Source organism: Triturus cristatus, chromosome 12 (assembly GCF_964204655.1).
Source record: "Triturus cristatus chromosome 12, aTriCri1.1, whole genome shotgun sequence".
Classification (NCBI taxonomy): domain Eukaryota; kingdom Metazoa; phylum Chordata; class Amphibia; order Caudata; family Salamandridae; genus Triturus; species Triturus cristatus.
The window spans coordinates 756106895-756130903 of NC_140595.1; the positions used below are offsets into that span (position 1 = coordinate 756106895).

Below are 24009 nucleotides of genomic sequence, written 5' to 3' on the forward strand. Positions count from 1 at the left end.
TGGAGAGGTGTAAGATACAAATAGACAAAAATTTGAATGAAGAGACAAGGTGAATGAGAAGTGCTGAGGGGCACGGGAGGTGACAGGGCCAGAGAGGCCATGAGATAAATGTGAGAGACTGTTAGAGATGAGGGCAGTAAAAGGACAGAATGGCAAGAGGTGATTAAAGGTGAAGTGAGAGGTTGAATGGGGAGAGTTCAGAAGTTGTAAAAAGGGGTGAAAGAAAATGACCTGCAAAGTGAGAGAGGGATCCGGGGTTAGGAGAGGAGAGAGGGATGGAAGGGAGGGGGTGAGAGGAAAGCTGCATGGGTAAACGGCTTAACTCTACACAAAACCGCCAGGGTTTTAAGGGACCCCTGCTTCTTCCGGTCAGGGCCAGGTGAGCTTCTAATGTGGCAGCACGTATTGCTGCAGAGTGGAAGGCCCTTCACAAAGGTTGACTTGAAATCTTTGATGATAATTGCTGTATTTTGGTTATAAATGGGTACTGATTGGGTGAAATCTTTCCTCAGCGTTACTGTGTGTAACAAATATCAAAATAATGAAGCAATGCTATCCCAAAATACGCGGCATCACATAACCTCATTTACATTTTCATCCCACGCAATTTAGTCAACAGGTTTAGACATTTTTGTCAGGAGGGGGTCCTTACGCCTCAAAATGTTGACAGGGGGGTCTCGGTATCCAAAAGTTTGAAGACCTCTGGTGTAAATGGTTCATCATTTACTCTCACTGAAAACAGAAAAATTAATAATTTCACTGTCCCTCTCTTGTTGAGGTATATGCTTTCCACTCTCATTGAGGGTAGAATCTGAGAAAACAACAGTATTGGCTGCATTGCAACGAATCCACTGCAGGGGCCTGTGTTTGACCTCATGGTCACAGGTTCAAATCCTGAGGGGTCCACTCAGCCCTTCATCATCATGTCAATAAAAGGAGTACAATTGAGTTGGGTAACAGCAAACATCTGTTGTTCAGCGCCAAGAAACCCCGTTAGGCATGAACTGGCGGTTTACAAATACACGTTATTGTGTGCCTGGGTCCAATATTTATTGTTGGCAAAATAAAAGAAAGAGCATGTCACCATAAAAAATCTTCATTAAAAAGGAATTTGCCATAAGAAGATGATCAAGTAAGCAATTACATTTATGAGGAGAAAGGAACACAAGAATACCATTAATGTAAAGTTATGATCTATGACAATACGAACAAACTTGATACTTTGGAGATGGTTCTTCACCGGCCCCTTAAAAATTCCTTGGTGTTCATCTCTGGCCTTAGAATTATGATGTAACACTTTGGGAAAAATATGCAAAAGAGTAGTGCTGAGCTAGAAGATATAATTGCAAAGATCTCCATGGCCACCATATACTTTCCCTTGGTGCTCAGATAGGCTGGGATAAACGAGAGCCATACACTGAGAAAAGCAAGCATGCTGAATGTGATGAATTTGGCTTCATTGAAGCTGTCAGGTAGTTTTCTGGCAAGGAAGGCTACTATGAAACTGATGGAGGCCAGTAACCCAAGATAGCCGAGCATGCACCAGAACATAATAGAACCCTCATTGCATTCAACAATTATCTGTCCAGGCTGAGTGTGGATATTAAATTGAGAATAAGGTGGCGAGATTATCAGCCATAAAATGCTTTGGAAAATCTGAATAAGTGTACAGATAATGACAACCACATAAGACAACCAAGGTCCAACCCATCTCTTGAACTTATTGTTGGGATTAATGGCCTTAAAGGCGATGACCACGATTATGGTTTTTGCAAGAACACATGAGACACAAAGAGAAAAGATGATTCCAAAGGCAGCCTGACGAACAAGGCATTTCTCATGACTGGGAAATCCCAAGAAAGCCAATGAGGAGAGAAAGCATAGGGAAAGTGCCAGGAGGAGAAGGTAGCTGAGAAATCGGTTGTTGGCTTTGACAACTGGTGTGTCACGATATCTGTTGAACAGTCCCAAGATGGCAGAAGAAACAATGGAGAGGGTAATACTGATGACTGTTAAGATGATTCCCAAAGTTTCTTCATAGGATAAGAAATCAATGTTTTTAGGGATGCACTGATCTTGTCTTTCATTAGGCCACATGTCCCACGGACACTTGGAGCACCCAACTGAATCTGAAACAGGACCAGGACCATGTTAAATATGATTACAAACGAATATGCCATTGCTGCATCAAGCCATTCATAAGTAAGGACTGATAATCCATGTGCCATTTGTTGTCTCTATTTGAGAAAAGCTAACAGCTTACAAGCTTAACCTCCTTAATAAGGCAAATGAGCCGGCTTTACTGATGCCACTCGAAAGCAGGTTCTCGCAATCTGAGACCCATACATAATCTAGTGCAGAAAATAACTTGAAAATGTGGAAATCACAGGTTGGGTCTTATATGTTGGTGGACTTTATATACATAATCAATAGATGGTTTCCTGTGCACAGTTATTGGGTAACCTTTTGAATCATGGGGAAGAAGAAAGAATTCCTATAGAGGTACTAGAGGGTTTTATTTGATCACTGTAAATTCAGCTGGTGCTAATCCACTCACTTGTTTGGTTAGATGTTTCTCCAAACGGACATGGGATACATTGGAAGCAGCAGCTAGGCTTTCCTTCTTTAGCAGCTTTCCAAAATCCAACAAGGCAACTGGGACTACAGACAGAGATAGGGATCTGAGAGTAAAAAAAAGGTTATTGTTAATCACAAAAGATCCCAAAAGATTTGTATACAAATCAAGTCCTTTTTAGAGACAAGCACATGCTGTATCAAATTTGTAAAGCTGAAATCCTTAAAAAATCGGGGAATTAGTTTACTTTTTGATATCTTACAAAAAATGCCATGATATGAGGATCAAGAGCGAAGGATTTTTATCTAAAAATATACTCACGTGCAAGCCATCTCAATGATGAAAGGATGAGCCATCTGGAATCGGGCACAACCACAGGCATGCTTCTCCTCTTGATCCCACCCCTTCAGGCAGAATCACATAATAGGCATCAATTAAGGCCCTATCTACCGTAGATCTTGCGGATATAATGAATTTCCTGAAATCCACCTCTTAGGAGAATGATGTGTTACCCATGTTCTTCATCAAAGCCCTTTTAGTAGAAGCCCTATCATCCCTATTGACCATTCCCAAGGCATCTTCACAGAAGCTCTAAAAATTGGCCAGATTTTTCCACTATTGATGAAACCCACACAAGACTCTGATGACCTTGCCAGTTACTGGCCCATCACTGATCTACCATTGTCTAAAAGATTGCTAAAAACAGATTACACGTATCTCCAAACTCACAACAGCACTATCCAATTTCTTCATGAACACCAATCAAACTTCTGCTCACACTACATCATGTGGGCAGCTACCTTACACATCATAGATGATGACCCTGTCTCCTTTTGCTGGACCTTTGAGCTGATTTTGAGAGTTGGCCATCCCAGCTTCCTCCTCACCCTGAAGTCTTGATTAGAATTCCCTGGAAACATTCCTCACTGCTTCTCATCTTACCTATCCATTCCAGACCACATTATTTAAATGTGCACCTTCCACTGGCGTAACGAAAGTTGAGGGGGTCCCCTTGCCATGTACATGGAGGGGCCCCCACTCCGGATTTAATCTGGTGTTCTTGGGCCTGAGTATTGTGCTTAAGGAGCCCCCTGTAGCTTGGGGCCCCCTGCACCGTGGGGGTTGTGGGGGCCTCTGTTACGCCCCTGGCACCTTCAAGTCCCAGAAGATTTCCATCACCTGTGGAGTCCCTCAGGTTTCCATCATGCCAACCATTATTTTCAACATGTATATGGAGCCCCTTTGAGATAAGCAAATAGCAAACAGATTCATCGATAATCCAATGATAAATGGCTCTACTTTGAAGTTTCTTCCCCTTCAGCTATCCCACACCTCACATACTGTCTGCACCTCATTGATACCTGGATGTCGATCAACTATGTGAAGCTCACCCTCACTAAGACAACATTGCTGTTACCTGCCAGGAACCATGAGAAGCAACTAGTCATAAACTTGCCTAATGGTTTAGACAGATTCAAACCCCAACGTTTTCCAAATGCCATGTCACTCGAAGCCGCTCTTGACACCGACCTCATCCTGAAGGAACAAAGTGTCAAGAAAACAAAGAAGGCCTGGTGCCAGTTCTTTCTACTAATGAATATGCAACTGTTCCTTCAAGAAAGCTACTTCACAACTGCTGTTCAAACCCCTCTACCTCTCCTATCTGGATGGTGGCAACAACTTGTTCAAGGTTCCCACTCACTGCACTGGCCTCATTTAAGGTATCCTACCCTTCGCAGCACACTTCATCAAGAGACAGAAGAGATACAATCACATAACCCCATTCCTTACCAACACTCTTGGATATCTGTTTGAAAAGCTCATCACATCTAGTGGTTCTTGACACACCTTCAGTTAGTTCACTATTAGACTGGAGGCAGTGAGCAAAGGTAAAGTAAGGCAACAGGCCTTTTCTTTATATGTACTTAGGTTCTTGAATACAACTCTTGTCTTTATCAGGACTGTTTCAACCATGCTCCAATTCAGAAAAAAAAGCAGAAGATGCACCTCTTTGGAGAACACCACATCACAGTGTAGCACCAGTCCACCTCTGCGATCAGAATCCAGCTACCTCTCCAATCACTTGTGGACATTATCTTTTTCTTTCACACTGTACAGATCGGCTTTGCCTTTTTGGTAGATGTGAGCTATACAAATATCACAAACATGCATGCATAGTTTAGTACCAGAAACAGAAACCAAAGGAGGCTTTAGTCAATCAGAGAAAAGCAGAGGAGAGCAGCAGAAATTAAATACATGATTTTGGAAAATGGGAAGAGATACCAGTGTGTCGGAAAAGCTCTGATGACACCAACTCATACACTTATGGGTCAGATATTGTGAGTAGTAAACAGGAAGGTACAGTCATGTCTTACTGTTCACTAATTTATTATGTAAAATGTCCCAATACAAATAGAGATTGTTAGCATAGGGTAGTCATTATTACTTGTGGAGAATATTGGGCCTATTATTTTCCCTGAACTTAAAGTCAGGTAATACCACACCTGGTATTACAAATACCTAGGGGTATGGGTAATATTTGGGTCTGAGTTTTACTAGTGGATCACAAGTTGATTCTCTTTCAGTTCAATGAAATACAGAGAATTACAGGTGGTAATCAGACCAACTTCACTGTTAATCCACTTAATGTCAACAGACACAAATTTCTCTAGGTACAACTGGAAGGATTGGTCTCCAGTAGTAGACACAGCGTTGCTGCATTCAGTAATAATGGTTGTCCTGAAACGTCTGGTAGGGTGTGTAAAAGGAGATTATAGTAAATACGGCCAACAGGTAGAGTGGCATAGCAAGGGTGCAATTTGCAATAATGGAAATAAAAAAGTGACCTTCACCTGGATTGTTAATAAATCTGGCTGTTGGACCTGGCTCTCTCTGCAGCACCACCCCAAACTTTTTCAGTTTCCCCTCCACTTTTTGCTGGATATGCTTTTGTTGACCTTGGTACTCTTGTGCACTTTCCCACTGCTATTTAGAGGTAAGTGCATTTACTCATTCCCCTGGTTTGATTAGCATATTTAATTTACATGTAAGTCCCTTGTAGAGGGGTATGCCATATACTCAGGACCTATAAATTAAATGCTACCATTAGACCTGCCCCACTTATCCCAGATCAATAACTTAACACCAGAGTGACCCTTTTTAAAGTTCTTCTTTAATTTTTCCATTGGCTATTTTCTCCCTTTTCTGAATTGAAGTTCCCACCCTTCCTTTTTGCATCATGGAGATGCAGCCATGCAACTTTGATAATCTCAGCAGGGCTGACCTACTGAAACTCTACAAAAGAAGGAACTGAAAGCAGACAAGAGGGTTACCAAGCTGGATCTCCAGGTAGCTCTCAGAGCCTTTGAGGAGGTGTAGAGGTGGCAGGCAACCTCAGAAAAGGATACAGTGAATGACAATGAGGAGGAGGGAGCACAAACAGAGGATGAGGAGAGAGATGACATGTCATGTGTTTTCTATATAGCCCATCGTTGTTTGCCCTATGTTAGCCTAACTATGCATGTTGTAGGCTGCTTTTGCGTTGTACACATTACCAAATATCACACTTGTTTTTGCGCCACATTATATTTTCCTACATAGCCAGCACATATTTTTATATTTTGCTCTTTTCCTCAGATTTAGTCTGAACAGTTTAGGCAAGGTCAAACAACAAGGCCCCTTGTTTTTCTCTGTGGTGGGACACTAGCACCTAGACATAATAAAGCAATGTATTCTCATATAGCCCGGGGTGTACCGTTCTGTTTTTACACTAAGCAGAGACTTGCACACAGAACAAAGGTCATGAGATGGTGATATCGGCTGGGATGTAGAACAACTATGTCGGTATGCTAAGGAATGGGGCCCGCCACTAAACCCAGAGATCTATAATCTATATTCACTTTGCTTCAGTAGGGAGGCTTGAGTTTAGGTAAATCTGTCAGCTAATATAACAGAACATTTTATTGTATATGGTCTTTTAACCATGCTAATGACATTACTGACCAGCAAATACTTTCTAATTGTGTTGCAGCTATTGCATATAGTTTACATAAATATTGTAAGCTTCCTTTTTGTCTCTTTTCTATTTATTGTGAGCAAATAAGAGTGAGAGAACCAGAGTGTCTGACCTGCTACTGCGATCCCTGAGATGATCGGGAGTGTTGTTTTTGGGTTAGCCAAATCACTTGTCTCTTTGGAAGGGTTAGAAGGGTAAGTCGGACGCTATAGGCTAGTCATATTAGGGCCCATAGGTATTGATGGGGTAGTTACTGATTGGGTATGGTGACTCAGTCCCTACATGCTTAATTTGTATGGGCCCAAGCATAGTTCTGTTCCTGAACAGAAATCCTGCAACGTCGTGCCACCAATGCTTGGTCTGGTACTTATTTGTGTGTGATACACCTTATCCTGATATGGCTAATCAAAATCTTGACCAAACACAAAATTTATATACTAGTCTAGTTGCCTAACAGAGACATCTGTAGTGCTAACCCCAAGTCCTGTAATTTTTCATTCAGTTAGGGGCAAAAGATCCACTAATAAGGAAGAACTTCCATTTTGGGTCGCCAAACAATTAAGCAACTCGAAGCTGCGTTTTCCCTTACGGGGTCACAAGATAAGCACATCATTTTGACTATGTGCTTACCCAATGGGATAGTTACCACTACTGGAGAATTGGGACAATTTGTGCCACAGTCTAGACTATCTGCCATGGCACTCCCTTTGTGTCCGTCTTACCAGATGTACTCAAAGAGATACAGAAGGAACACAGCTGCTGCCCTGGATTTGGGGATGAAACTAGTATGGAATTTTCTCATTGTGTCTGCAAATATTCAGTCTAATATTAAAGGTGAAGCAATATCTCTGGCTATATGCTAAAGCAGACTGAGAATGCTAGCTGCCTATAATTAATATATATATCCTTAGGATGCAATAATTTGGGAACCGGACCTGCCAAACCACCTCTTGGCAAACCTAGTATACACAAGGAAGCCAAGCCAGCCCATGAGTTTGTTAAGAGGTAGGATAGAACTCCTCAATACAGGTCCCTGTTCCAGAAAAAAAAGTTGCTACTTTAACCACTAAATATGCCACTGACACTGAAAACCCTCTTCCTGAACAAGAGTTGGGCAGTGACTCTCCTTGACAGCGTGGCAGAAGTCATCATAGTATGCCAGAATGTCCAGAAGTATCTGGTAGCGAGAGCAACAGATTCTTTTGTTACAGTTGAAACTGTGAATAGACATACAGCCCCTCCAGGCAGATTGTATCATTTATATATTCAAATAGAGGGGGACGTACAATGCACCATTAAAGTTATATTCTGGGAAAATGTGACTCTGTCCTATGGCATCCTCTTGGTGGAGGTCGATTGGCCCACCACTGTTTGTGTGCACATCTACCCACGGAGCGGATGTCATACTTCCTTTGTTTTCTACTCTTTTCCCGTAACAAGTCAAACAAGCTGATGTAGCAGAGAAGGCTCTTGCACTAGCCCCTGCACTCTATCGCAATCATGTTGGCTGGGAAAAAGATTCTCCCATTCATGTTATAACTTTACGGTACAGCCTGCAAGTGCAACTGCAATATCATATAAAACAAGATGGTAAGGCACCTGTTAAATAAATACTTTCCCAATTAGACTTCCTGGGGGCATTTGTACCATGTGTCTCTCAGATGAATAATCCTCTTTTTTCTGTTTTAAAACTGGATCATTCATATTGCATTATCTTAGACTATACACATTTAAACAGTCATACATGCGCATTTGTAGTGCAAAACACACATAGTATGGCATTGAATAACAATGTAGTCCATAAAAAATAAATACAAAAAAATTGGACATTTCCAATGGTAGTTTCAGCCACAATATAGCACCTGAAAGCTGGGATTTGACTACTTTTAGCACACTTGGTTTTCAAATGCGATATGGACAACTCACAATGGGCTATAAGAATAGCCCAGGTCTATTGCTGCATCAATTATGTCCATACTTCAAGAAATTGACCCTGACACACTGTCCTACGTAGATGATAACTACCTAACGGACTGCAAATGGAACACCCACCTGGCCAAAATAGATCTCATAATATTGGGATTTTCTGAACTTGGCTTTAAGTTCAACTTAAAAAAATCAAATATAGCTTTCCTCAGTGTCCTTTTTTCTAGGATATGAACTTATGAATGAGCATTGCCCCCAACTTTTTGGAGAAATATGCCCAACTGCAACCTCCAAACAGGTTGAATTTCTGAGTTTTGGCAGAACAAACAAACCAGGTTATGGAGAACATATTAAACAACGTTATGATTTAATAAGCCCTGATTTTTCCACTACAAGTTGGATATCCAAACATGCAGATAGATTCAGCTCTTTACAATCTAATTTGCTTGAAACACTTCATGTACATACATGTGTCAATACCAAAAACCCCATCATCCATATTTTGCGAGGTGAAACTGGATTTACATAGGTCACTTATAATGAAGGTGAAACAGTGCCTATTGCATATATATCACATTTATATTCCAATGCAGAGATGTGTTTTGGTTCCACTTTAAAATTAGTGACTGCAGTGCAGATGGCTATCCTTAAAGTTCAGCCACTTGCACAAGGGAAATATATCATTGTAATTACTCCTGTGCTGGCCTTAGAGGCTGTCACAAAGCCTAGATTTCCAAACAGTGGGCAGCATCCTTAACAGCTGTTTATGTAAACTTTGTCTTCAACCAATTTTTACAGACACAAGAATTTCTGCAGTACAAACATGTTTATTCCATGCCCTCTTCTGTTTTGCCTCTTGATCAGTATAAATATATTATTTACAGTGATGGCTCCGCTCAACCTGCTATAGGCTTTAAGCAGCAATACTCAGTGGCATAAGCTACTGTTATTGGTGTGATGGGGGACGGTAAATTACACCCTCAAACAACTCGTACACAGGCATTGAGTGACTGCACTGCGTAGTTGGCTGAACTGAAAGCTTTACTTCTTATACATGAACATGCGGATCCTGAATCTCCACACCTATAGTGTGTGATTGGTTTTACTGTGTACAGTCCTTTAATGACAATCTACATTATTGGCAGCAGAATGGATTCAAAGATTCTGAAGGTAACTCAATAAAGCATAAAGGGCCAGATATATGCCGCTTTTTAGCATGCGCAAACGGGTCTTAGACCCGTTTGCTCAGCTATAAAGCATTGGGCCATGTACAAACAGTATTTTGTGACTCGCAAATAAATTGCGACTCGCAAAAGACTGTTTTGCGACTTGCTATTTGGAAGGGGAGTTCCCTTCTTAATAGCAACAGCAAAGCTATGTACTAAAGTTTTGCGACCGCAATTGCAGTAGCAAAACATTAGCAAATTACCACCCCTTTCAAGTATGTGGTAATGCATTCGCAAATGGAAAGGAGACGAAAACGTTTCAATTTTATTTTAATGCCTCCCGTTTTCCTTTAAGGAAAACGGGCTGCATTTTTAAAAAAGCTGCTTTCTTTAAAAGCTGTCCCAGAGATGGTGGTCTGCTGAGCCCAGCAGGCCACCATCACTAGGAGGGCCTGTCATTCCCAATGGGCTCACAAATTGCGAGGGGCTCATTAATATTCATGAGCCTCGCAATTTGCGACCCCATTGGGAATTGCAAACCGTGTTAAACACACTGTTGTACATGCCAGATAGCGCCTCGCAAATTGAGAGTCACAAATGAGACGCAATTTGTGAGGTGCTATCGGCAGGTCATACATCTGGCCCAAAATGCTTTGGGTTAAGGTGGGAGATCTCGAAGACCGGTTGCCCTGGACTCAAGTAATACATACATTGAGCAATCAGCATGTGGGAGCACACGCGATAAGAATTCCTTGACTGATGAAGCAGCCAAATCTGCAGTTGCCACAGCTACTGTTGCTGTAATTACTCATCCTAAAACAGAGATAGGTGGTGATATCTTGGCTGTTTTAATGCATTAAAAGATGGCACCCCTTTACCTTAGGGTTGTCCTTTTAAATATTCTTATCACTTGAATGAACAAAATACTCCTTTTGTGACAATTCCTGAGGTGGGTGATCATTTGATTCCCAATCAAGAACCCAGATTTGCTTTGATGATAGCAGCACACAAAGGTGCTTCTTCAGCACAAGCTGGTGTAGCAGCCGCTATTTTGCTGTTACAGCAATGTTATTGTTGGCAAGGTATAAATCTACAGGCTATGAAAATATGTCCTGTGTTGTGACCCTTGTCATGAGAATAATGCTTCCACAGTGGCTCATCCACCACAGATGCACCTGTTGATCTCTATCCAGCCTTTTGGTTGCATTTATTTGTATCACTGTAGTCCACTGATTTCAGTCCCTGCATTCAAATTTATTTTACCTGCAGTTAATCCTTGCTTTTGATTCCTATGGGTTTTGCCACAGCATTAATCTAACACTTGAACTGTTATTAAAGACCTGCAAGTCTTTGTTTGTGCACATGAATGCCGTGCATTCCAATCAGGCCATGGCTATGCCATCGCGTCAAAATCGTACCGGGATTCTATGCAAAAAGAACAATGATAGACGGAATGCTGAAACAATGTCAAACATTCACCCCAGTACAGAGGTCTGGGCCTAAATCCATTGTTGTTTTGCACACCATGCCATTCCAGTTCAGATCCCGCCATATGCAAGTTAGTCTTGAACCTGCTCCCCATTGAAACAGTCCATCCCGAACTGCCAGGCCAGGTCCTCCCTGGACCGTATACAAGCATAATGGGACCGGTTTCAGGGTATAATCCATCATGAGCCAGGCTAACTTGATTCCAGTGACATGGTGAGCTCAGGACCCATGTCTGGGCATACCCTTCCCACTTAAGGCAACAATTGCAAAAAGAATAACTGATGGACGGAATGCTGAAACAAAGTCAAACATTCAGTTCCAGCACAGAGATATGGGTCAAAATAAAACATTTTTGCACACCATGACATTCCAGTTTAGACCCAGTCACCTGCAAAGCAGTCTTTACCCTGCTCCCTATGGGAACAATATAGCCCACAGTGCCAGGTCAGGTTCTCCCTGGAAAGAAACAAGCATCTAGGGACTGGTTTCAGGGTATCACCCTCATCAGCCAAGCTAGCAATGATATGGTGAGCACGCATCCCTGGGTGTACGGGTACATAATTCATTTCAATATGGGCCAATGGCAATTCTGTTGTGGAAAGAATGAACCAGGACTTAAAGCAGTCCTTAACAGGTACAGTATTAAGCACTCGGTGTAGTTAGATTCATCATCTCTGTGGGGCTCAGAGGGCTCTAAATAACCTCCCTAGATGATCTCTGGGTGGGAGGACCCTATACGAAGTACTTTTTAGCCTCAAGATGTTTGTTCCAGACCTTGACAGTCCAAAAATTATGTCCGCTGCCGCAACCTGTGATGCATATAGTTGGTGTTCTGTCTTGCAGGGTCTACAACAGTTCTGTGATGCCAACTCCAGCAAACATTTGAACTGGTCTTCCTCTTCGAGTACCGACATGAAATCCGAACCTTCCGGTTTGATTCCGAAAATTGGGTATATCATTCGAGAAAAGGTGCCAACTAAAAATTATCTTGGGCCATCATACCAAGCACCAGTGCTTGTCCTTGCCGTCCAAGGCACAATGACTGTGATCCTGCCTGGAAACAAGCTTTACAACGCAGTCATTACATCGCCCAACCTTTACAATGCAGTCATTACAACGCAACATCCTTTACATCGCATGCCATTACAACGCAGCCATTACATCTCATGTCACTACAGCGCATGTCATTGCAACGCATGTCACTACAACTCATACCATTACAACACATACCATTACAACGCATAGTTTTTACCCTTACACTATCCAACACTTACTCTACTGTTGCACTTACTGGAGTGGGAATAGTAATTTTTACCCCTACACTATCCAACACTTACCCTACTGTTGCACTCACTGGAGTGGGGATAGTAATTTTTACCCCTACACTATCCAAAACTTACCTTGAATGCAATGTAATGTTATGAGTTGTAATGGTATGCATTGTAATGGTATAATGCGATGTAATGGAATGCGTTGTAAGTGTAGTTTCTAAAAAAGCGTTGTGATGTCATGCGATGTAAAATCATGCATTGTAATGGATGTTGCAATGTAAAACCTGCATTGTAAAGGCATGCGTTGTAAATATTTGCATTGTAACAGCATACATTCGATCTTGCCACCACTTTCCTGGGTGTAAAGACAAATGCTTTGTCGCCATTGAACATGTCAAACTATACCATGTGGCTTATTCTAATTAGTAGGCCATGTGGTGCCAGTACTACTGCACAGGACATTCCTCTGCAGCTAGTGAGCTGCAGAGGAATGTCCTCATTCCTCTGTTACCTACTGGCTGGGGGAATGGGGAAAATGAGTCTGCAAACAGCAACATGACCAAAGTGAGAAATGTTCTTACTACTGTGTCTTCAGCAGCTGAGGTCATTAATACTGATCCACTGTCAGGGGGATCAACCTATTTTGGATTTTTCTTGGAAGTAGTCTGTTGGACGGTGTAATTTAAAAAAATCATTTGTGTTGAATTAAACATGCAGCAAGGTGCATGCATCTAAAAGATTTATGTATGCTACATATAATGAAATTTGGAAATTGTCACAAACGGGAGCTGCTGCACGTTTAATAAAATTGATCAAGATTATTTGGACAAAGTGCTTGCTATTTGTTGACAATAGTATTAACACGCTGTCTTCTCACATTTTATATTTTAAATAACATTGTGTCATCTGTCATTGATATTATGCAAAGTGACATGTCAACATTGTATCATGGGCAGAGTCAGCTTAGATCTATTATGCAGTTTAGCTGGACACTTCAAACCCTCAGGAATGGGTGCGTACCTTTGCATTATCTGAATTCCAGTATCTTATTTTTAACTTTCATTTTAACACGCAAATAAGAATTGATGGGAATAAAAAAATCAACCTATGCAATGTTGCATTTGGATAACTTAGACCAACTCCTATTTCCCATATCATATCCAAAACACCTTCAACTGTTTAATACGCAGGGTAATATCTTTACCTATCTCAACATTTCACAATTTACAGCCTGCATGAAACATTTGTCAGTCTATTGATAAGAACCCCTGGAAGGCAGCTTCATTCCTGATTTGCGGCCACTCACCTTTTCCAATTGATGTGAATGGGCGGCAAAGAGGTATTCCTTACTGGAAAAGAATGTGACTCTTCTGTCGGGCATTCACACGTGTGCAAGCACGTTACTTTGAACAATACATTTAATGCTTCAGTAGTGAATTTGGCTTGTTTTTTAAAAAGAATACCAGCCCCTGCAATATTTACACTTATTACTGTCCTTTCACGTGGCAGTTATTTAATGCTTAGCAATCAAGATTGTTGTGGAATATGTTTTATCAGTTTCTCAAACTGTTGTAATAAAATCCTATCCCCCGCCACCACACAAGGACTTGTCGATAGCCTTTTGTGGCCTTCCATTCCAACTTTTAAGGGAGACTTTAATAAGCTAAGCAGACTCAAAGCACTATTGTTTCAAAAGGAAGTGGCTCTCACATCTACCCAGGGGGCCTTCAAATTACAGGTTGCAGGAACATTCAGCAAGATACAGTGTGAGAGGCTGGCTCAGTATATGATGTACACCAGTGTAAATGGATACCTTGCACTGATCCAGACAACTATTATGGTGATTTTAGTGTTTAGTGGGCTTAGACAACCTTAGAAAGTGAGCGCCTATGCCCATGTAACGTTTTGACCACATAAGGTATCCATGCCAAATTTGCGTCCTTTTCTTCCAACATCATGGGGATTGTAATGGTACCCAGGGTTTGTGGATTTCCCTGGAGGGGTCCCAGAAATTAGCCAAAAAACAGCTACATTTTGGTTTTTTGGAGAAAAATTGTAAAAAAGTGCTGCAAATGAAAGCGTCTCGGTTTTTCCCTGCAAATGGTATCAAAAAAGTGTTTGTGGGGCTGAAATCACAATTTTCCCAGCTTTTAGGGACTGACAGAATTTTGTCAGAAAACCCACATTTTTTACACAGTTTTGGCATTTTTCTGGGACATAGCCTACTTTTGCTATTTTTTGTGCTTTCAACCTCCTTCCAGTTAATGGGAGAAATGGGTATGAAAGCAATAATGGATCCTGGAAAGCTATACATTTTAGAAAAGTAGATAAAATTCTGAATTCACCAAGGGGTCATTTGTGTAGATCCATCGAGGTTTCTTTATATAAACTAACAGTTAAATATAGAAAAAATTGAAAATTAGTTGAAAAAAACAGCCTTTTCCGTCAACGTTTTCACTTGTAACTTCTTCTAATTATGAAAACTCTTTGATAGCAATATACCGTTACATCTGCTGAACCTTTCTGGTTGTGGGGATATATAGGACTTGTAGGTTCACCAAGAACCCGACGAACCCAGAGTCAAAAACTGAGCAGCAACTTGCAATGGCTTTTTATTATGTACCAGGTATATATCAATTATTGTGGGAAAATGTATACATGGAAAAATCGGTATGAAAGACACCTATGTATTTCTGAAATGGTAACAAATTATTGAGTTTAGAAATAGTAGATATTTGCACATTTTCGAAATTGGGAATACTCATACTAGCATGAGAATTATCAGTCATTTTTCAAAATGACTTATTTTTTACACAATGTCTTTCATTTGAAAGGCAGAAATGCATCAAAAGTCAATAGGTAATAACAGTTGGTTTACAAATTTTAATTACGCTAAGTCTCCCAATAAAAATGGTACCTCATTTGTGTGGGTGGGCCCAGTGCCCGCGACAGGAAACGGCGCAAAATGCAACGTGGTCACACCTCTAATTTCGCAGTGAAAAATTACCCTTTTTTGGCAAATTGCCTAGCTGTAGTTTTTGAACCATAGCTCTGCCGGCACCTAGGGAAACCTAGCAAACCTATCCATTTTTTAAAACTAGACGCCCAGGGTAATCCAGGATGGGGGGACTTGACTGCCTCCCACCAGGTTCTGTTACCCAGAATCCCTTGCAAACCCAAAAAATTGACAAAAAAACACATTTTCCCCACATTTCTCTGGTGGAAAGTTCGGGAATCTGCGGGGATCCACAAATTTCCATGCACCCCGCGTCCCCCAAAGTCTTCCAAAAAAAATGGTACCTCACTTGTGTGGGTCGGCCTAGAGCCCGCGACAGGAAACGGCGCAAAACGTAACATGGTCACACCTCAATTTCGCAGTGAAAAATGACCCTTTTTTGGTAAAGTGCTTAGCTGTAGTTTTTTAACCATAGCAAACCTATACATTTTTTAAAACTAGACACCCAGGGGAATCCAGGATGGGGTGACTTGACTGCCTCTCACCAGGTTCTGTTACCCAGAATCCCTTGCAAACCTACAAAATTATCCAAAAAAACACATTTTCCTCACATATCTGTGGTGGAAAGTTCTGGAATCTGCGTGCATACACAAATTTCTATGCACCTCGCGTTCCCTGAAGTCTTCCGAGAAAAATTGTACCTCACTTGTGTGGGTCGGTCTAGTGCCCGCGACAGGAAACGGCACATTATTTACATTTACATTTACATTTGACATTTACATTTACAACGTGGACACAGCTCAATTTCGCAGTGAAAAATGACCCTTTTTTGGAAAAGTGCGTACCTGTAGTTTTTTAACCCTAGCTCTGCCGGCACCTTGGGAAACCTACCAAACCCACACATTTATGAAAACTAGACACCCAGGGGATTCTAGGGAAGTATGGCCTGCGTGGATCCCCCAAAGTTGTCTTACCCAGAATCCCCTGCAAACCTTAGCTGAAAAATTCACTTTTCTCACACATTTTTGGGTGTGAAAGTTGTGGCATCCCCGGGCTGACACAAATTTCCTACCACCCAGCATTCCTCCTAGTCTCCTGATAAAAACGGTGCCTCACATGTGTGGGAGGCACAAGTACCCGCGACAAGCAAGGGCTCAAAACGTAGTGAGGCGACATCAAATTTGCCTATCACAAAACGACCTGGTTTTGCAAAGGAGGTACCCTGGGTTTTTGGACCGGTGATCGTCGGCCACCTAGGGAAACCTACCAAACCCCCACATTTCTGAAAACTAGACACCTGGGGGCTTCCAGAGAGGTATGGCTTGCGTGTATCCCCCAACGTTTCCTTACCCCGAATGCCCTGCAAACCTCAATTTTTGCTGAAAAAAAATTACTTTGTCCACACATTTTTGGGTGGGAAAGTTGTGGCATCACCGGGCTGACACAAATTTCCTACCACACAGCATTCCCCCGGATCTCCCGATAAAAACAGTGCCTCATACGTGTGGGAGGCACAATTACCCGCGACAGGCAAGGGCCCAAATTTTCTTGAGGCAACATCAAATTTGCCTATCACAAAATGACCTGGTTTTGCAAAGGGGGTACCCTGGGTTTTTGGCCCAGTGCTCGGCTGCCACCTAGGGAAACCTACCAAACCCACACATTTCTGAAAACTAGACACCCGGGGAATTCCAGGGAGGTATGGCTTGCGTGGATCCCCCAACGTTTCCTTACCCAGAATCCCCTGCCAACCTCAATTTTAGCTGAAAAAATAACTTTTTCCACACATTTTTGTGTGGGAAAGATGTGGCATCACCGGGCTGACACAGGGTGGGGGAGGGGGGTTTGTCCTGATATGCCCCCAAAGGGAGCAGAAAGACTGTGGCTATTTTTGTGGGGGTGGGGGCATTGGTATGGGCATTGGTATGACCATTTTGGGCAGCCCCCTCCCCATGCATAAAAAAAGCCTGTGTGGTCACTGGCGCCTAGTGGGCTTTCTGCCCCCCAGGGGGCAGATCAGGGGCCACTGCAATCATCTGCCCTTCCAGAGGGCAGAAACACTGGAATTTATCTGGGGATGGGGTGGGGGTATTGTCATGCCCATTTTGGGCAGCCCCTGCCCCTACACTAATGAAACAAAAAAATCCATGTTTTCTAGTGGGCTTTCTGCGCCTCCCGGGGGGGCCAGATTGAGGGCTACAGCTCCCATCTGTCTCCCGGGGGGCAGAAATACTGTCATTTTTTTGGGGGGTGGGGGCATTGGCGTGCCCGTTCCGGGCAGCCCACACCCTAAAAACAATTGCGCAAAAACAATCCCTGGTGGATAGTGGGCTTTCTCCCCCTCTGGGAGGGCAGATTCAGGGCTACTGCCCCCATCTGCCCGATGGTGGGCAGAAAGGCTGTGATGGTGGTGGGGGTGGGGGCATTGGTGTGCCCATTTTGGGCAGCCCCCACCCTAAAAAAAATTGTGCAAAATAAAATCCCTGGCATTTAGTGGGTTTTCTGCCCCCTGGGGGGGCAGATTGGGGGCTACTGCCCCATCTGCCCCCCAAGGGGGGGCAGAAAGAGTGTAATGGTGGTGGGGTGGGGGCATTGGTGCACCCATTTCGGGCAGCCACCACCCTAAATAAAATTGCGTCAAGTGGGCATTCCGCCCCCCCGAAGGGGCAGATTAGGGGCCAATGCCTGATCTGCCCCCAGGGGGGGCATAAAGACTGTAATAATTGCGGGGGTTTTGGGCAGCCCCCACCCTTATTTTTAACTTCTAAAAAAATATCCCTGGTGTCTAGTGGGCTTTTTGCCCCCCTGTGGGGGCAGTTTAGGGGCCAATGCCCCATCTGCCCCCAGGGGGGGCAGAAATGCTCAAATGGTGGCAGGTGGGGTGGGGGCATGGGCATGACCATTTTGGGCAGATTAGGGGCCAATGCCCCATCTGCCCCCCAGGGGGGGCAGAAAGACTTGTGTCATTGCTGGAGGGGTGGGGGCATGGGCATGCCAGTTTTGGGCAGCCCCCACCCTTATTTTTATTTCCCAAAAATTCCCTGGTGTCTAGTGGGCTTTTTGCCCCCCCCCGGGGGGGCAGATTGGGGGCTACTGCCCCCATCTGTCCCCCAGGGGGCCAAAAGGGCTAAATGATGCCAAAATTATTTGGGGGGAGCAAAGGCCCTTGCCCAAGGGGCCGCTGCCCCCTCCCTGGTGTCTAGTGGGTGGATCCCTGGTTGGGGATCGCCCTCCTGTGGTGATCCCCAAGCAGGGATCCACTGGGGAGGGGTACCATTGGAAAGGAGAGATTCTCCCCTTTCCAACGATACCTCTCCCATCTTTCTACGTGCTCAGGGGGCTGAGATAGCCCACTGAGCACGTAGAAAGTGAAACTGAAATGAGCCTCTTGGCTCATTTCAGTTTTGGTTTCACAGAAATGACGTCGGCGCGACGTGCGCGACGATCGTCATTTCAGGGAATCCAGGGGGGGAGCCTTGGGAGCTGGGAAAGCTCTTCCCCAGCTCCCGAGGCTCTTTCAGCAAGAAAGGAAATCCCTCTGGTGCCCGCACCAGAGGGATTTCCATTGCATGTTTCATGACGAGCTGGACTCGTAATGAGCACACGAGCACTGTGTGCCATGACGAGTCCAGCTCGTCATGAGCATGCAAGGGGTTAAGGTATCTCCTAGCCAGACATATACACAATACACACAATACTTTGCAATTGAAACAGGTAAGTAGCACAGGATACACAGTGGTCACCAGGAGGGGGACCAAACCATTTACTAAAATAGGGGTATGCGAACCATGACTCGAGTCAAGACAGTACCCAGAGGACGTAGAAGTGCCGGGGACCCAAGAAATCGCCCAAGGTGAGTATCTAGGTGGCCCACGGAAGTGTGAGACCACGACTGCATTCTTAGTACAAATCAACATGTAAGTTGCGATTGCAATTTTAAAGAAGGACCTTTCCTAGTGGACCCTAAAGGAACCCTGTGGAAGACAGAAGGGTGGAGAGCCACCCCACCCATGGATACCTTAGGAACCAGGATACCTGCCCCAGGGTAGCCGGGTGCATAGGTGTGAAGGGGCGTCAGAAGCCGCCGTCGATCCCAATGGAGGACTTCAGGAAAGTGCTGCTGCTGCAGAAGGTGAAAGTGTGCGGTGGAATCCAAAAGTGGATTGTAGTTGAGAAGTACCTGAAAGCAGAGGGGACAGAGTCTATGCCATTTGGACATGACGTGGAGGCATGGAAGACGAATGCCCACCGATGGCGGGTGCTGTAAAACAGTTGACGGTGACCTTGGAACTGCAGCTGTGTGGACCAGGTGATGCTGTGGAAGACCGGGGGCCATGCACAAGCTGCCCACATCGGATGTTTAGAGTTGAGCTGTCGGTGACTGGCGGGTACACCAACAAGCCTTGTCAACTGCAACTAATGTGTAAGTAGGAGAAGGTGTAATGTCGGCTCCAGCAAGGTCCAGGAGAGTCACTAAAAGCAGGAGAGTCAGGGCAGGCCCTGAGAAATCAGAGAATCCCAAAAGAATTCAAAAGTGACCCTCAAGAGGACCCACAGGTAGGAGGCACTGGAGTCACAGAGGACCTCGAGCAGCTCACCAAAGATGCAGGCCCACGATGCAAGTGACACTGTGATGACAAAGATCTTGATCACTGGAGATGCTTGAGGCTGGGGCTACTTGGAGCCCAAAGATGTTGGTGGAAGGAAGCCAACAAGTCTTTGTAACTGCAAGTCAATGCAGTGCACAGGGGTTCGGTTCCTGCGGCTCGGACGTGGGATACTGACCTCAATCTTGGTGAGAGGACAGGGCAGGCCTCAAGGGATGTGGGGAACCACAACCTGTGTTTCTGAGCCTTCTGGAGTCCATAGGAAACCCAGGATCAGTAGACCGGTCAGCTTAATTGTGTTGCCTGTAGAGACAGGGAAGTGACTCCTTCACTTCAAGGGAGATTCCTTCAGGTGTCTTGGATGTCCGCAGGCCCTGGACGGGTTCCTAAATGGAGCACAGGCACGGATGTTGCAGCAGAGCAGAAGGTTGAAGAGATCAGTAGCAGCAAGAGTCTTCGCGGTTGCAGCCTTGATACGCAGAGCGAAGTCCAGAATGCCCAGACGGGCAAAGTTGAAGTGGTGTCTGAATTGTATCGTGTTCCACGATGAATCTAGGGATCCACCCACAGGTAAGCCCTTAAGTACCCTAAGGAAAGGGGTGGCATGATACAGGGATCCGTACCTAAGGAAGGGCTGGACCATTGGGAGAACACTCCCCTGTCCTTTGTCCAGTTTCACGCCAGAGCAAGAGCCAACGGCTCCCTGAACTGGTTTGAACTGGACTATGCATGGAGGGCACCCAACATGCCCTGCACGCAGACTATGTTGTGCTGGCAAGTGCTCCCACCCTGCCTCAATACACTAAACTCTGTCTGGGAGGTGGTCACACCTCCCTGTGACAGGATGCCTATTGTTCTGCCATCCTCTGCTCGTGCTTGGCTCAGCAGCAGGAAGGCAGAATCATGTCTCTGGTCGGCAGCAGCCATAGTTTGCTGTCCGGGTCTGGAAGACTGGTACCAGGAGCACCAGGGACCTAACATAGGGCCTTTACAGTGCTTGGAATCATACCTCCCACACCGTTTAGAGTGTGGGGGTATGAATTCAATATGTCTGATACTAAACACAACAGGGTTCGTTACAGCCAGTTTTGAGATGGCCATCGGGTAATTACACGGTGCCCCTCTATAAGTTATATGGCTCTCTCACTTTCAACCTGGGGGAATGGATTCCGAAGGTGGTAGGGGTGTTCTGCTCATGCAGGAGCACCCTCACACTTAGAACCAAGCACCCTGCCTTCAGGATTGAAAAGGCCTACTGTAGGGGCGACTTATAGGTTTTAAGTGCAGTGACCTTAGATATAGGTAAACCAATATCTTTAGTAAGTGGTGCTAGCACCAGCTTACAAAGGCTACAATGGCAGGCCTCTAGAGATAGTTTGAATGCTCTCCCATACGCCACATAATACATGCTTCAGCCTTTGGGGGACCTCTGGGGTACCTATGCCCTGGGTACCATATTCTAAGGACTTATAAGGGTACCCCAGTATCCAGTCTGGCATGTACCTAAGTACTTACCATAACCATTTAGGGGAGAAAGCAGAGAGACTGGGGTCCTGATTAGCAGGATCCCAGTCAGACTAGTCAGAAACAGCATAGCACCAGTCAAAAAGTGGGGGTAACCAAGCAGAAGGATCCCACCTTCCTACAAACAGGCACTGTTAAACACAAACCTACCTCGTTGAATTAGTTCATAGAATTTTTAGAGCATCTAACATTGCTGGTCTTGCTCATTTCTTAAAGATTATCCATTCCGGCTTAGTTAGTTCTTTTCAAGCTATCTTCAGACTAATCCCTGCTTTTATTCATTCACTTTTTTCTAGTGTGTTTGGAGGATTCCCGCTGCTGTTATTCCTCAGTTGCGACATTTTGGTTCTATTTTTGCTTCTCCGCAATGGATGTTCCATTTGCAAGCCACCTGAAACTACCACCGCTCCAACAGTGAAGTGAGCGTATGCTTCAATGCTTTGCAATCTTGTTGCTTCAAGAACAGGACCTTGATTAGTCGCTAACATTCTGACCTGCCTGATTTCCCTGATTACAACCTGTTTCACTGCCACTGTTGCAACTTCGAATGGGCACTAGATCTTTGCATAGCTTTGCACACACCTGCTCCCATAGACATGGATCTGTGGATGAGTCCTTTATCAACCCATTTTCAGAGTTGTCCGTTGTGTTTGCGGCTTCTCCACTATGCGAGCTTCAAGCCACTCCTTCCAGAGGAGATTTGTGCATCTGCACATGGATCACTAAATACTGAATCTACTAACACGGATGCAGTATCCCAGGTAGCTATCTCAGCATTGGCTGAGACCGAGGATCATGTTGGTTCTTTGGAACTTGTGACCTGGGTTGTCAATCAATGGTCTTCTGCAGAGACAGACTCTTTTTCGGAGTTCCTGACCTTCAAATTTGCGAGTGATATCATGGATACCTATGACACATCCTAATTTGATTCTTTTTTCTAAATTGACACATTCATTTTTCTGTATTCCAGATATATAATCATGCATTATATACATGTTTAGTAGATGCGCTTTGAATTTGCTTATCTTGTGATCAGATTCATATTATTTAGTTATTTGTTGTGCTATTGCCCTGACCAAAGGGAGAGTGTCAAGTGTTTTCTTTTTAGCCCATTGTGGTTTTCCTTAGGTTAGCCTAGCTATGCACGCTGTAGGGTGCTTTTGCTTTGCACACATTACCAAATAGCTTATCTTTGTGCCAAATTGTATTTTCTCACATAGTCAGCACATGTTTTTGTATTTTGTTCTGGGATTTAGTCAGAATAGCCTAGGCAAGGTCAAATAATAATGCTCCCTGTTATTCTCTGTGGTCTGACACTGGCACCTAGACATGATACAGCAACGCAGCTGCTATTTATGAATGCACATGTTTTGTCATCCTACTGGGGATGTTTTATTCTGTTTTTACACTAAGTGGAGACTTGGACAGAGGACAAAGGACCTGAAACGAGATGGTGATGTCGGCTGAAATGTAGAACAACTATCTGTTTTTTGTAAGGTATAGGGCCCACCACTAAACCCAGAGATCTGTAATCTATAATCACCGAGCTTCAGCAGTGAGGGTGGGTTTAGGCAAATGTGGCAGCTAATCTGACAGGGCTTTTTTATTGTATGTGGTCTTTTAACCATGCTAATATGTTACTGAACCTGCATCTGTTTTCTATGTATGGCACAGCTATTGCACGTTAGATCTTGATAGTTTAAATAAATATTGTAAGCTTCCGTCATGTCTCTTTGCCATCTATTGTGGACAAATAAGAGGAGCTGAATTGCAACTGCGACCCCTTAGAGGGTCTGGAGTGTATTCTGGGGACCTAAATCATTTGTCCCCCTGGAATGGGTAGGAGGTCAGATATGGCACTATACGCTAGTTGGATTTTGGCCCAGAGGTACTGATGGCATATGGTGACTCAGGGGCACATGCATCAATGAAAATCCAGATCTGAAACTGGCAGAGTCGCAGAATCTGCCTCTTTGCGACTGGTATTTTTACATGTGGGCTGCATCAATCCAAATGCAACACGCAATTTAAGTAATCGCAAAATTTGCGATTACTTAGAATGCGAATGCATTGAGGGAAACGCAAATTCCGATTCCCTAAATGCAATGCATGATGCAATTTCAAATTGCGAATTGGCAATTAGGGATCGCAAATTACCATCAATTTGAACTTGAAGGTAATTTGCAAAAACTTTGAAGAATGCACCAAAGTGCATTTTTTGAAGTTTCATGTTACACACACACATGCCCTTGGGGCATGTATGTGCACAACATGTGGTAACATGGCAGTTTCAGGGGTGCAACAGGGTGTCCTTTTGGCACCCTTGCACCCATGAAATTGCATGCGCAATTTGCGAGTACCAATTTGGTACTCGCTAATTGCGCATGCAATTCCCATTCATTCCTATGGGCCTCTAAGCCCATAGGAATGAATGGGTAGCTTTTCCTTAATTGCGATTCTCAATTTGCAAGTCGCAATTAA

At 44.0% G+C, this 24009-nt stretch overlaps 1 protein-coding gene across 1 annotated transcript in view; it reads right to left on the bottom strand.

Moving 5' to 3' along the window:
- Positions 1–1236: 1236 nt before the first annotated feature.
- LOC146782717 (extracellular calcium-sensing receptor-like) overlaps positions 1237–24009 on the bottom strand; it is a 117805-nt gene continuing 95032 nt past the window's right edge. Inside the window, exons 5-6 of the mRNA XM_085637205.1 lie at positions 2558–2681; positions 1237–2129 (exon numbers count right to left, since the gene is read on the bottom strand). Coding sequence (XP_085493331.1) covers positions 1237–2129; positions 2558–2681 — 1017 coding nt within the window. The remainder of the gene's footprint in view (positions 2130–2557; positions 2682–24009) is intronic.